This window comes from Nanorana parkeri, unplaced genomic scaffold (assembly GCF_000935625.1).
Source record: "Nanorana parkeri isolate BGI_ZX_2015 unplaced genomic scaffold, ASM93562v1 scaffold1769, whole genome shotgun sequence".
Taxonomy (NCBI): domain Eukaryota; kingdom Metazoa; phylum Chordata; class Amphibia; order Anura; family Dicroglossidae; genus Nanorana; species Nanorana parkeri.
This window is the reverse complement of record NW_017308037.1, coordinates 134,891-148,746: the sequence shown is the minus strand read 5'-3', so window position 1 is coordinate 148,746 and position 13,856 is coordinate 134,891. Positions and strand designations below refer to the sequence as shown.

The 13,856-nt window shown below is 40.4% G+C and overlaps 1 protein-coding gene across 1 annotated transcript in view; it reads right to left on the bottom strand.

The window, feature by feature from the left end:
* Positions 1-13,856, bottom strand: part of PDE10A (phosphodiesterase 10A) — a 119,035-nt gene that overhangs the window by 34,154 nt on the left and 71,025 nt on the right. The window contains exons 12-14 of the mRNA XM_018571504.1: positions 11,297-11,483; positions 5,498-5,640; positions 531-614 (exon numbers count right to left, since the gene is read on the bottom strand). Of these exons, the coding sequence (XP_018427006.1) occupies positions 531-614; positions 5,498-5,640; positions 11,297-11,483 (414 nt within the window). The remainder of the gene's footprint in view (positions 1-530; positions 615-5,497; positions 5,641-11,296; positions 11,484-13,856) is intronic.

The window sequence follows — 13,856 nt, the reverse complement described above, 5'->3', positions numbered from 1 at the left end:
ACTATGCCTGAGTGGGTTGAAAAGGCAACGTCTAATCTCCATCAGAAGCTCATGCGACAGGGTGACAATGCAGGAACACATTTGGAAGACAAGGACAGAGCTGTCACTCTATAACAGCAAGTGACTAAAAATGACCTTCATTTCTGGCTTACCAGGTATTATTTTATTAAAAGCTGCATATTAAAAAATATTGAAATTTCTTTTAAAATTACATTAATATTTAAATACTTATATGAGATGTCAGTGATTGAGTTTACATATAGTTTAAGTTAAAACAACTCCAGTAAAAACTTGTGTAGAAAATTAGTACTTTGCCTTGAACCCACAAAGGATGGATATATATACTAAACAATCCAAAAAAGCAAAGCTAATGTCTTAGCTAATCTACCTACAGTAGACTAAAATCTGACTCGCTGGTTAGCACAATGCATATATTATAATTATTCTTTTTTACTATGTTAGTGAGAACCAATAATGCTATTTACACTTAAGGCCTGCCAACAATTAAAAAGAAAATTTGACTACCTTACCAATTTTTACCACAAGACTGATGTATCATATACACAAAGATTGCTGGCCAAAGATCTTCAAAAGGCCCTATATCAAAATGATAACTGGAAAAAAAAAACATCTATGTCACAGAATGTACAGTCACATTTATACAAGATTGGAAGATGTGTTTTATACAATTACATACTTTTTAAAACAGAGAATTCTCAAGACAGTAACACTGCTGTTATCTTATGTGAGATGATATAGAAACCTGCAGGGTAAAAAAGTAATTACTTAAAGCAAACCCAAAAACAAACAAACATTTTATATATTGCAACTTACTAGTAATTTAACCCTTTCCGTGCCAAGGCCTTTATTTGACAAGTTATAATCCACATTTTAGGCCTGAGAATTACTTAAAACCCCCAAACTTTATATACTTAGACCGGGGGTCTCACACGCGATTCACTCGGGCGCCACTGGACAATTTTTTTTTTGCCATGGAGGCCGCTTGCCAAATTTCATACTACACACACACACAGATATGCAAAACCTCCCACAACCAGAACTACAAACACTAATACACACATACAATAAGGCCCCATTTAGACCTGTAAGTTTAGGTACGATTAGGGATTCCTGCGTCAGGAACTTGTGTTTTCCTGCAGCAGGAATCCCTAATCTGTCATTTACAAGTGACAACTGTCACCCATTCAAGTTAATGATCTGGTGACAAGCGCTGCATGTAAACGCCTGCACACCGCATGTAATGGTATGCAATATGATTACATACCATTACAACAATATACTCAACCCTCCCTCACACAAATAATAGAAGCCCCCTCACCTGCTTCCGTTTTTGCAGGGAGGGGGCACATCATTCCCTGGTGATCTAGTGGCGATTGGTAAGGTCTGGTGCAGACAATACCAATCCATAATATCTCTGTCCTGGCCGAAAGGAACAGAGAGCACAGCCAGCAGCAGCTATGCGGTCTGCAGCAGCTAAGCAGTCTGCATCTGACAGAGATGCAGACCATGTAGCTTCTCAGGCAAGTCAGGAATGTGGTCCATGACCACGTACCTGACTTGTCAGCCATCTGCGGGCCACATAGTACCGGCTCAATTGGCCTGCGGGCCGGTACTTTGAGACCCCTGCTTCAGACCCTGTAGAATAAAATGCTGGCAGTTGCAAATTTTTATGTACGATTTTAATGCAACTTTTTATCAAGCCCAAAAATTTTGTAAAAATGTTATTTTGTAAACTATTAAAGATGAGGTTACGTAGAGTAAATAAATACCCAACATGCCCAGGTAAAAAATTGCATGTGTCTGTGAAACAGCAACAAAATACGGTACCCTAAATTGTCCATAGGCGACACTGTAAAAGCCCCTACAGGTCATCAGTTAAGTAGGTGCACCCAACACATGTCTACGTTAATATTCACGTGGTCACAGTGGCCTTTTTTTTTACATTTTTCTAATTTAAAATATATATATATTTTTTTTAACTTTACTTAATTGCCATCACATAAGGGGGCTCACAAGCCCCCTTTACCTGGTGACAGGTTCTCTTTAAGGTGATATTAAGCGTAAATTGCACCCCTAATATCACCTTTGCGCTCTTAATAAGCTATTGGAGCGCAGATCACACTCCAAAAGCTTATTTCCCGGATTCCGGAGCCAAGCAATGATAGGTAAGGGACCTGGCAGTGATGCAATCAATGTCTCCTAGTTCCTTAGAGTGGGGAGGAGACTGGTGAATGGATGTTCGCTGGTCTCCTCCCTGGCTTCCTGCCGACACCCGACATGCTGGTCCTGGGTCTGCAGGAGGGGTAGCGAAGCCCGAGAAGTAAGGTGGGGGTGTCAGGTGAGGGGGGCGCGCACTAAACTAGGCCCTGGAAGCGATCTGGCGGCAGATGAGATGCCAGAATCGCTTCCACTGTAAAGCAGACAGTCAGCTTTACAAATGTAAACAGGGTCCCAGCGGATATTGTTCTCCTTTTAGTAAACTAAACGTGAGATTGTAGTCTATTTCGTATTGACTTTGTAGTCCATCACAGGAGCGAACTTGGAGTGGTGGCTACTTTTCAACACACACACAAGGACCATGGGGAACAAAAGTAGCCACCCTCCAGAAGGAAGGACAGTGTCAGCACAAATTCAGAGATGATTTCAGAATCTACAGCCGAGTGATACACAAATAAGATACATTTTTGTTAATAGGTAAGGTACTTGAATGCATTTTCAAGATGTAACTCCTGAGTTTAGTGTCACTTTAGATTAGTAGCAGGTTTCCTTGTTTTAGTTTTTTCCCCCTTGATATTTACCTGGTGATCCTTCCAGTAACACACTTTGTTCTATCATAACAATGCACTCTCATTGTTCTGTAGCTATGGAGGAGCAGTGCGGTCACTCATATTTTTCCTGATTTGGATTACAAACACCCCCCCTCCTAATCTCTATCAAAATAGGGGAGCAGCATTGTAGTTCACAAAAGTTAGCTCAGAAAGTTAATAGCATTTTTTGAGATTTAAGTTCAGTGTACATAAAGTCAAAGACACTGTTCAACTGAATCAACTGTTATTTTTATGTACTTGCAGAAAATGTGCTTAGCCTGAAAAGGATATTACAAAGCCCAAATCTAAGGACTGTTAAGCTGCAGTATATTCAATTTTGTTTATAGGTTTTGATATGCTTTCTTTTTTAACTGTATATTCAGTCATATTATAAAGGGTCAGTTATGCATAAGAATACATGACTGGTTATGACTGCTACCCTGGTTTTTCATGGATTTAATTAAAAGGTCAGTCTACCAAAAGACTGATATTTTTGTTTTTGTTAGATGCTAGACCTTAAAGATTAACTCCACTGTATTACTTAACTGTGGTAGCGAAACATCATGCCTCCAGATGGGCTGTGCTGCCTGGCTGTGCAATTATTAGGAATGAACAGAAACAAAAAAACATTGGCAGTTAAAACAGCTCCCATATATGTATTTTATTTTTGTATTTAACCATTTGCCATTAGTTCAGCTTTAAACCAGCAAGCAGGTTGTTTCATCTCTTAGGACCTCTATTAGAAAGAGATCTGTGTTTGAACCCCCATGTGTGCACATTTGATGAGGCTGGTAGGAGGGTTTCTCTGATTTCTGTAGTATTTGCCTTTTATCTTACATTATGAAGGGTGCAACAGCAACAGAACATGCAAAAAGTAAATGTGAATGCTCAAAGCACTCAGGAACAGAGTTGGGATTAGGGATGAGATTCGGGTTCAGGTTAGACATGGCTTTGATGTGAAATCAGCCTGTTTGCTCTTCACAGACCCACCAAGCTAATGCAACCATTTGCCCACCCAAATTCCTGGTAGCTGTAATGTAAACAGAGTACCAGGGATGACCATATTTTACCACTGACCTCACCTGGGATCCCTGAAACTGTGTTTACATTACTGCACCACAGGGGATCTGTTATTTAGCAGTAGGAGTGGGATTTTTACACATCCGTGACTGTTGAATCATTGTGACTGATGGATAATTTCTATCATTGGACATCGTGATAGATATTGGATTACTTTAGTGGACATGAATAATAATTTTTACATTTTATTTTTTTAGGAGTTGTTTGTGCTTGTTTACTTACATTTCACTCTTTGGTACAGGGTACAGTAAAAAATAAAGGTTATTATGTTCTCTGATGTAATCCAGCATCAATCATTACAATCAACGATGTAAGCCTCATCAATCACAACGACTTGACGATGTTTACTTGTTGCTAAATGAGAATACCCAGCACTGCAATAATGTCAACAGTGCCAGTTGACATCCTTGACCAAATGCGTTCAAGACCTGGCCCTGGTCACCCAGGCTGCGTGCCTAGATAAGGGACTGGGTGGAAATTTAGTGGGAACCCAACTTTTAACCCTTTCGCTAGAGCTTTTCTTGCACATGTTAACTGCATATTTTAGTTCTAAAAAATTCTTAGAACCCCAAAAATGATATATTTTCTTACAGACTGAATAGAAAAGAAATGGCCAATGCAATTTTTTCAGTAAAATGTATCTCAATTAATTTTAGTTGACATAAAACACAATATAATACCTATACCATATTTGGTAAAATACAAAAGATGAAGCTGCATTAAGAAAATAGAAACCAAAAATTTCAAGCCTCAAATTTGCATGTGCCTGAAAAATGGTGAAAACTTTGGTACCCAAAATTGTCCATAGGCAATGCTTTGAAACTCATTAGTTTAGAGCCAATCATTAAAAATTGCGCTAGAATTACTCTTACTTTGGTGTATACAGTGATACCAAACATTTGGCACAATCTTCTTTATTTTTTTAAATTTAATTTATTAAATGTTTTTTTTACCTAACTTATTGCTATCACCTGTGTGATAGAATAATGGTTCTCTTTAATGAGACATCAGTTTAAAGGCCTGTGTTGCCACCATCGCATGATGTATACAGTGGCTGTGAAAGACATGCTATAGGATTTGTGTATTTTCAATGTTACCCTGTAAGTCACATGAAAAGTCCCTCTCCTTGCTGAATGGTATTTTTTTTTTAAATTATTGCACTGACACATGTTCCCCATGGGAGTGCCCAGCTCCCTATGCCTTTTTTTCACAAATAGTTTGCCTACCGGTATTAACCTTGAAAATGGCCAAATAAATACAAGATTTATCTCCCATAAACATCAAGAGGATTTGGCACAAAGTGGAGTTTGAGGTTTTTTTTTACAAAGGGTTCACTGAACATGGCTCGAACCAAACATGACCAGGCTCATCCCCCTTGGGGACTTTGACAGGAGGATCCCTCTCTTGGAGTCCAGGACAAGAAAGAAGTCAGACATGGACTCCGTACAGAACGCTCCACCCAAAACAAAAAATAAATATCACTTTTGGGTGGACTGGTTCTGTAACAGATATCATACATGGGAAACTGTTAAAAAAGGATCACTGTTAGTATAAGGACATGCTATTAGTAGTTGTTTTTAAGCACTTACAGTTCAATTTCCTTACAAAGAGGTACTGGAAGGTTACAGTTCTTAAGGTTTTGCCATTCTTCTGAAGTACAAATGCTGTGATAGGACAACTTCTCTAAAGTCACTCGGTAAATGCACTCTGAGTGACGTATTCTGTGGTACATCTATTAAATAAAATCACAAGGTAGACAGTTTAGTATAATTAATTTCAGAATGATTGGATAACAGATCATGGTTTTTCCACAAAAAGACAGTAAATTGAGTAATGTGCAGTCTATACAAACATCAAACAATGTCCAACTCAAACTGGACTATTTAAATCTCAAAATCTCACATGGAGCCAGGGCCGTCTTTAACGCGGGGCAAAGAGGGCACTTGCTCCGGGCCCAATCAAGGTTGTGGGGCCCGAAGCATCTGCCCCTTAAGCCCGCAGAAAATTGCCGATCGGATCGCATAGTATAATACGTTATGGCAGCGGCCGCATACGGCAATGCCATAACGTATTGTCCTGTGCGATCTGCATGATCACATCCTAAAGGTAGCTCCTCCCCCGGCCCCCGCCCGCATGGCGTAACATGTCACACGGGCTTTTTTCCCTCCTGAGTGTATACTGAGGAGAAAAAGGTGTTCAGCATTTCGGCCCTCTCCTTGTCGTTTGTGACCAACTTCCCATTTTTGTCCTTTATTGGGCCTATCTGCTCCTTTCTCCCCTTTTTACTGTTTATATATTGGTAAACTTTTTTGGGTTTTTTTTTTTACAAAAAATTACCTAACACCACACCCCTGATCATAGAAACACATTGGTATAAAAACCGTGACAAATTGGGACTTTTTAGGTGCATAGATCACTATAAAAACGATTTATTGTTTTAGCATAAAAATACATACAGGTGAAACTCGAAAAAATTAGAATATCGTGCAAAAGTAATTGCAGTAAGTGCTGCAAAAGAGGCCCAAACCAAGTACTGAGTACATATGCATGCTTGTACTTTTCAGAGGTCCGATATTGTTCTATGTACAATCCTTGTTTTATTGATTGCATGTAATAATCTACTTTTTTGAGGTTGTGGATTTGGGGTTCTTGGGGTTTTCATGAGCTGTAAGCCATAATCATCACAATTATGACAAATCACGGCTTGAATTATCTTGCTTTGCATGTAATGAGTCTATCTCATATATTAGTTTCACCTTTTAAGTTGCATTAGTGAAATAAATGAACTTTGCACGATATTCTAATTATTCGAGTTTCACCTGTATAACCATACACAACATGATCAAATGTGATTAAAATACCATGTAAACTACAATTGATGGAGGACACTATTTAAGGCCAAGACAGCAATATATATATATTGAAACTACAAGTTCACGGACTTGCTTACACACTTACATACAGCACAGTCATGTATCATCGTGAAACAAGGGGAGCCAAACCAGAAGACGTCTATGCCGGGGGCCACAGAGGGGGAAAAAACTAGCCAGGACACCCAGCTACTATCTCTCAATACTTGATAACCATAGGAGCATGAAACATGTGTGGGAAGAGTGAAAATAATATATTTTTTAAATTGTTTAGTTGTTTTCACTCTTCCCACACACATTTATTCATCACATGTTATGCTGTCTTGGCCTTAAATAGTGTCCTCCATCAATTTTAATTTTAATCACATTTTATCATGTTGTGTATAGTTCTATGTATTTTTATGCTAAAACAATAAATATTTACAGGGTTAGTCACTAAAGGGTTTGGAGAAGGCAGGAGAAGGGAACAATCTAGGACACGGGTAGGCAACCTTGGCTCTCCAGCTATGCTGAAACTACAAATCCCATAAGGCATTGCAAGCCACAGGCATGACTCCCAGAGGCAGAGGCATGATGGGATTTGTAGTTTCAGCACAGCTGGAGAGCCACAATTGCCTATCCCTGATCTAGGACAACATAGCTGAGCTGGAAAGTGAGCTGAATTGGAGAATTTTTCAAAATCAGCTATTTTGTCCTAGATTGTTCACTTCTCCTGCCTCCTCCAATGACTTCACCCTTTAGTGAATAACCCCGATAGTTTTTATAGTGATATATGCATCTAAAAAGCCCCAATTTGTCAGATTTTTATGCCAATTTGTCATATTACACACTGACCACCTGAGAGCCCGCAATGACCACCTGAGAGATTTAAACAGGTGCCGCAGTTCATAGTAATGCTGCCGAGGTCCACAGCGAGCGCGGGACTTCAACAGTGCCAATTTACAGCACCAGACGCACATCTTTTCCTTCCTGAAACAGTGCCACCCACACCTGCCCAGGAGACCCTGCACAGCTGCATGGCTTCCTGAGACTATACACAGACCACCTGAGACCCTGCACGGCCTCCTGATTACACACCCGCCCCACGGCCTTCTGGGACCCCACTTGACCTCCTGAGACTACACACAGATCACCTGAAACCCCACACAGCCTCCTGAGATCCCCGCACAGCCTCCTGAGATCCCCGCACAGCCTCCTGAGACCCAGCAGAGCCATCAATTTTCCATTATGGGCATGACTGGGGCCTAATTTTTAAGTTTCGCCTAAGGCCTCACATATATGTGAAGGACAGAACAGAAATGGAGTGAGCTTTTCAGGGAGATATACAATCATGTTGTCATTTTTTACAAAATCAATTCAATCATTTTATTAATTTAATACAAATAAATAATATATTTTTAGAAATGTATTAGTCTGGAAGTTGTCATTTAGATGCCTACAAAACCCCAGCTTTCCTTCTTTTTTTCTAAATAATTGCCCTTTAGGGGTGTGGCATCCACTGCACAGATCCAGGTCACCTAACTTTGAATTCATTTTATTACTTGTGTTTTTGGGGTCCTGATTTCAGTTCTCACCTTGGGCACCATATGCATGGAGTTTTAACAATATGTTCTCTGTTTGTTTTCGCTATGTTCTCAAATGTTCTTAAAGATGATCTCTGGCCGGGGCAATCCCCCAGTACATTTTACCCACTTCCTCTACCCATTCCACTAATAAAAAAATAAAAAAATTGCCTTATTACTTACCTGAATATGTGGTCACGTAACATGCGTGGCCCAGAGTTATCTTTCTTTTGCACGTAGAGTTAGCGGGTCCTTTTTCAAGTATCACCATCACTTTCTAGTTATGTAGATGGTTCCCATTGGCTGAAAAAAGATTCCATCAGTGGGATCATCTCTGATGATGATGATCTACTGTGTGATATACTGTATAGGCCAGTGATGGCGAACCTTTTTGAACCCGAGTGCCCAAACGGCAACACAAAATAAATGTATTTATCTCAAAGTGCCAGCGCTGAAAATAAGTTTAGTATTGCAGTTTGGGCGCTCGGGTTTAAGAAACGTTCAACATCACTGCCTTACGGCAAAATAGAGAAACCCGCATATTCAAACATTAAGGCCCCATTCACACTGAGTGACACTCACCTGGGCAGATCCTGCAAAGCCCCCATGAGACCCTGAAGTCTGCCAGATCTCAAGGGGTCTCTGCAGGATCTGTGGTGGGCTTTGCAGGCGGCAGAGCACCCTACGGATCCTGCAAAGCTCCCCACATAACCTGCAGAGACCCTGCAGTCTGCCGGATCTCAGGGGCGCTGTGCAGGATCTGTGGTGGGCTTTGCAGGATCTGTGGGGGGGTTTGCAGGCTGCAAAGCCCCCACAGATCCTGCACAGCCCCCCTGAGATCTGGCAAAGCCCTCCACAGATCCTGCAGAGACCCTGCAGTCTGCTGGATCTCAAGGGGGCTTTGCAGGATCTGTGGGGGGTTTGCAGGCTCCAAAGCCCCCCACAGATCCTGCACAGCCTCCCTGAGATCTGGCACAGATCCTGCAGAGACCCCGCAGTCTGCCGGAACTCAGGAGGAGTGAGACTAAGAGGCTACAGTTGGCAAGCACTTACTGTTACAGATCAAGCTAAGGACTTGTTTCTGAACCAGTTCTTTATGTTTACATTATTAAAGTTTTTGTTGAGAGAAGTCTATGATCTATGTGTGCTGGTTTTTTTTTCTTGGTGGGGGGCCCCAAGAAAATGTTTGCCCAGGGTCCGATCAATATTAAAGACGGGCCTGCATGGAGCCTATGTAATCCCTTATTTCCGAAAACCTGGCTCTCTGTACAGTTGTAAAAAAGGAGATTTACAAATCATAATTTATGCAATGAGTGAGATTTTTATTTATTTAAAGGGTAACTACAGATTTAGTAAAATGAAAGTAGTAAGAAAGTGAGTGAAACACATTGGAATTTGTTCTCTATGTCCACATGCATACAAAAATACAAATGTTTCAAACCGAGCCCTGTCCTTCATGTTATTTATTCATTCATGCTGTACCTTTTGGACCGGGCTCGGTCCAAAAGCGTTGTATTATTGTATGCATAAGGACATAATATTAGTGTTTATATATGTATCTATTATTATATTAACGTATGTATAATAGCATTAAATGTATGGTGTTAATACTTATTTTATGTGTACCAGAGGTTCATTGTGGGCTAACACCTAAGGAGAGGAGGAGTTTTGGAGTGGGTGTTTTCCCATAAATGGCTGCTTTACTTACACACAATGTTCTATGATTAAGTGCACGTTTGTGCGGAATGTGTTAGAGATGTTTGTCTGTAATGTTTGCTGGATGTCGATTGATGGAATAAAAAATTCACACTGACTTTTGGAGTGCCACAGTTTTCCCATCTTTGCACAATACAGATTAAACCTTCTTGCCTTCGTCATGAAAAAAATTAAGTGAAATGAACATATTCTACACCTAAAAGAACAGCGATCTTACTGCGACAGACTGCCCTAGGCGGCGAGGTGTTTACTTGCTGCACAGTAGCAATTCTGCTCTGAGATCCATATACCAGCTGTAGTCTAAGTCCATGTAAAGTGTATGTACAGTAAACCCCCAACAATGAACTTCTTTGCTCCCTTTTGGTCGGTTAAATAAACTGATGCAAGATTTGCTTGAGAAGTGCAAAAAATACCAGCTGATCTTGCCAGAAATCTTGTAAGCTGATAACTTCATTTTCTCTCTATTTAACCTGCACCTTTATCATTTACAGGGTCCACCCATCTGTTATGGACAAGTGGACAGGGGAAGTTCCCAGTAGTCATGTTCATTTTCTGTTGTCCTGAAACAGTAAGGGTAGTAACATACTATTTCTGATTTTGATGACTGAACTGCAGAAGTAGCTCTGTGTGCCAGTCTCTGGCTGGTCTTATGGTGTCTCTCTTCAACATCCTTTCACCTGGGCAACCTCTACCTCTATTCCCAAGCACCCCATTTTATGAGTTAGTTTTTATGAGTAGAGAGTATCAATATTACTACCTTTACTAGGTGCAGGCAGGAAGCACATATCTCCAGCCTGCATACATCCCCACAGTTGGCATTGTTGCTGTAGAAAAGCTATTAGTTATCATACAAGGTTCATGATTTGACTGGTGTATACCCCGTTAAAGCACCTCCCTGATGCTGAAGGGGATCCAGGCTAATAATAGCATACCATGGGACCTGCATACTCCTGGCCTGATGCCAGCCCATGTGCCTGGTGTACTTGGCAAGATCATGATTTAAGTTTACATGTGTGTGTAGGTGAGGGGGGGAGGAGGGAGGTGGTGGTGGTAAGAAAAAAAAAAATCGGGTGGACTGCAACTGATGTATTCAGAATTATTTGTGGTTATGTACATTCAGCCAAGTTTACTGCAACCCTTGCTTAATAAATTGTTAATGTCTACTTTTAATTTGTTAAATGCAAGCAAACAAAGAATGGCTACTAGTGCAAACAGAATACAACAGCAAATAACTACTTACATTTGCACAGTGTAAGGCTAAAGCACAGAAAACTGCAAACATTTTGAAGTTATTCTCATCAGTTTTAGAGAAGGCACTTCCGCTCAGTTTGTTCACCATCTGGACAACACCAATAACACTGCCTCTGCTTACAATAGGCATACATAAGATGTTCCTTGTTGTATAACCTGTATATAGGTCCACTTCTCTGCACAGATACAAAAATGTAAAGTTACATCGATATTCCTTCCTATGCATTTGCACAGTAAAATATACCAGCTACAGTTGTCCAACATTTTTAAATTAGATCCGTCATTTATCAAATAAACTTAAAAAATGCTTTTAGTAAATGAAGTGTAAGAGTAATTCATGATAGGAGAAGTACATAAATAGTGTGATAGATTTCATAATATCATTTTGATCATGACAACTGGATTACCGTTAACAATACTGCATGCACTTTAAACCAATATAAATTGTATAACTGCATTATAATTTATTTGGCAAGCTTTATGTAGACATAACTGTTTGCAGAGAAATGATTAGCGAAAACTTATCAAAAGAAAGTTGTAGGCTGCCATTTCTGACCACTATTTGTTTGATTTTGGGAGATCCCCACGCCATTTTTAAAAAAAACAAGCCAGGGAAATTTAATTTAGCTGCATTTGTTTTTCTTTGTAGATTTTACTTTAGCTGTAGTATATCCTACATAGAAGGGCATCTTGTCCCCATGTTGATAGGGACAGGGGCCTCATCTACTCATCCAGTCACCAAGAGGATGTGTGAGTTCTTAAAATAAGGGATCTCCTAGATATCTGCTCCCCCCCCCAGCTGAATAAATAAGGGGTACACAACACATTTGAAAAAAGTCCCATGGTGTAGATCCATCATCCAATTGACCAGGGATGTTGATGCCATGCTTAAAAGCGCTAATTCACATTAGTGATGGGTGAATGTCCCTGGGTTCAATTCACAGGATGTTCAGCAAACTAGTCAGATGATATTCAATTTTTTTTTCTATTATTATTACTAGGAGACTGCATTTATATAGAAATAGTTTTGTTTTAAATCCTTCAGATTCTCGTTTTCTAGTTGGTCCCCGCAGCGCCTTTCCACCTGCCCCCGCACGGGTGCCTCCATCTGCTAAGCAGCTGCTGTGGAGGCACCCGGGCGTGAATGTTTACAGCCATGTCCGCAGTAGATGTGCATCCATAGAGACACACACAGCCCTGCAGCAGGCCACGCCCTTCCTTCCCACCCAGCAGTTTGACTGATGGCAGAAGGAGCCTATGGTTTTTCTGCCTTCAGTATCCTCCCCCAGAAACAGGAAGTTCGTGATGGAGGATCGCGATGGAGGATTGCTGTGGGGACCGGCGGCAATGACAAGTGGCGCTGGCAGGCAAGTGTGGGGGGGACAGGGGAGTCTAAAAGGTACTGGAAGTTTTTTACCTTAGGGCAGAGAATTCATTAAGGTAAAAAATGCCCAGCCTTTAGTAATACTTTAATGTGAACATCAAAGAAGTCAATGGGAGGTGAATGTTGAGAATTGCAATTTTAAAAGCTAATAAGCAAGGGATTGTCAAAACACGGTGCATGAGGAGCCTTAATCCTGCCCGTGAATTGCCACACCTATAGGACATACTGTAAAATAAAAATGCCACTAAAAGAAATTTCCCTGTCAGCTTAGTTTTTTGGAATCTTTTTTATGATAGTGTTTTTTCTAATAGTTTTTTGGGACCTTTATCAAGCATCTGGTATGTATTTTGGGGGGTTCCCATTCCATTTTTCTTACAAAAAATGCTAGCAGGGTAATATAAAATGTTTTCTTTTTTTTCTCTTAAAATTCACTTTTGCTTTAGCACATAAAGTGGCAAAAGAAAAAGCAAAAAAAGGTCCCCTTCAAATCTTTGACAAGTGTCTGATACGGATTTTAAGGGGGCGGATCCCACACAAAAACAACAAAATGTGTGGGTCCCCCTTAAAATCCATACCAGATCCTTAAAAGGGCAGGCCAGGAAAGGGAGGGGGAGAAAGCATGTCCCATAGTGTAAACCCATCATCTATCACATAGCCAAGCAATGCAGATCCAGCACACATCCTTATGAATGGCACAGATGACCCGTCAAGACTATCCTCTCCTGCCGCACTCTGGCCGTAACCGACAGCTCACTGGTCAGCTGCAGAATGTCAACAATCCTACTGGTGATGCTGTCTGGCATCACTGACCAAATATTGTCTTCATGACCATCTAGTCATTGAGGTCACGAGGGATCTCCCAGCCAGCTTGTTTAATATTGAAACAAGCTGGCTGGCAGTGGGATAATTGGTTGCTAGGATATTAGAAGCTGGCAGCAGTCCTGTAAAGTAGACTACAAGAGGCTGATAGCAAGTCAAATTTGGGTACTTGCATTGCTTGTGTTAAAACAAATACATTTAATGATGTATTAATGATTACAGAGCTGCATCAATTTGTACCTTTTAAATCTGGCTTAAATTCAGCTCAAAAATCATTTATGTGTATTTGCATTGTTAACATTTCTCTGTCTATATAAATTTAAGGTGATTCAACTACTGTGCTGTT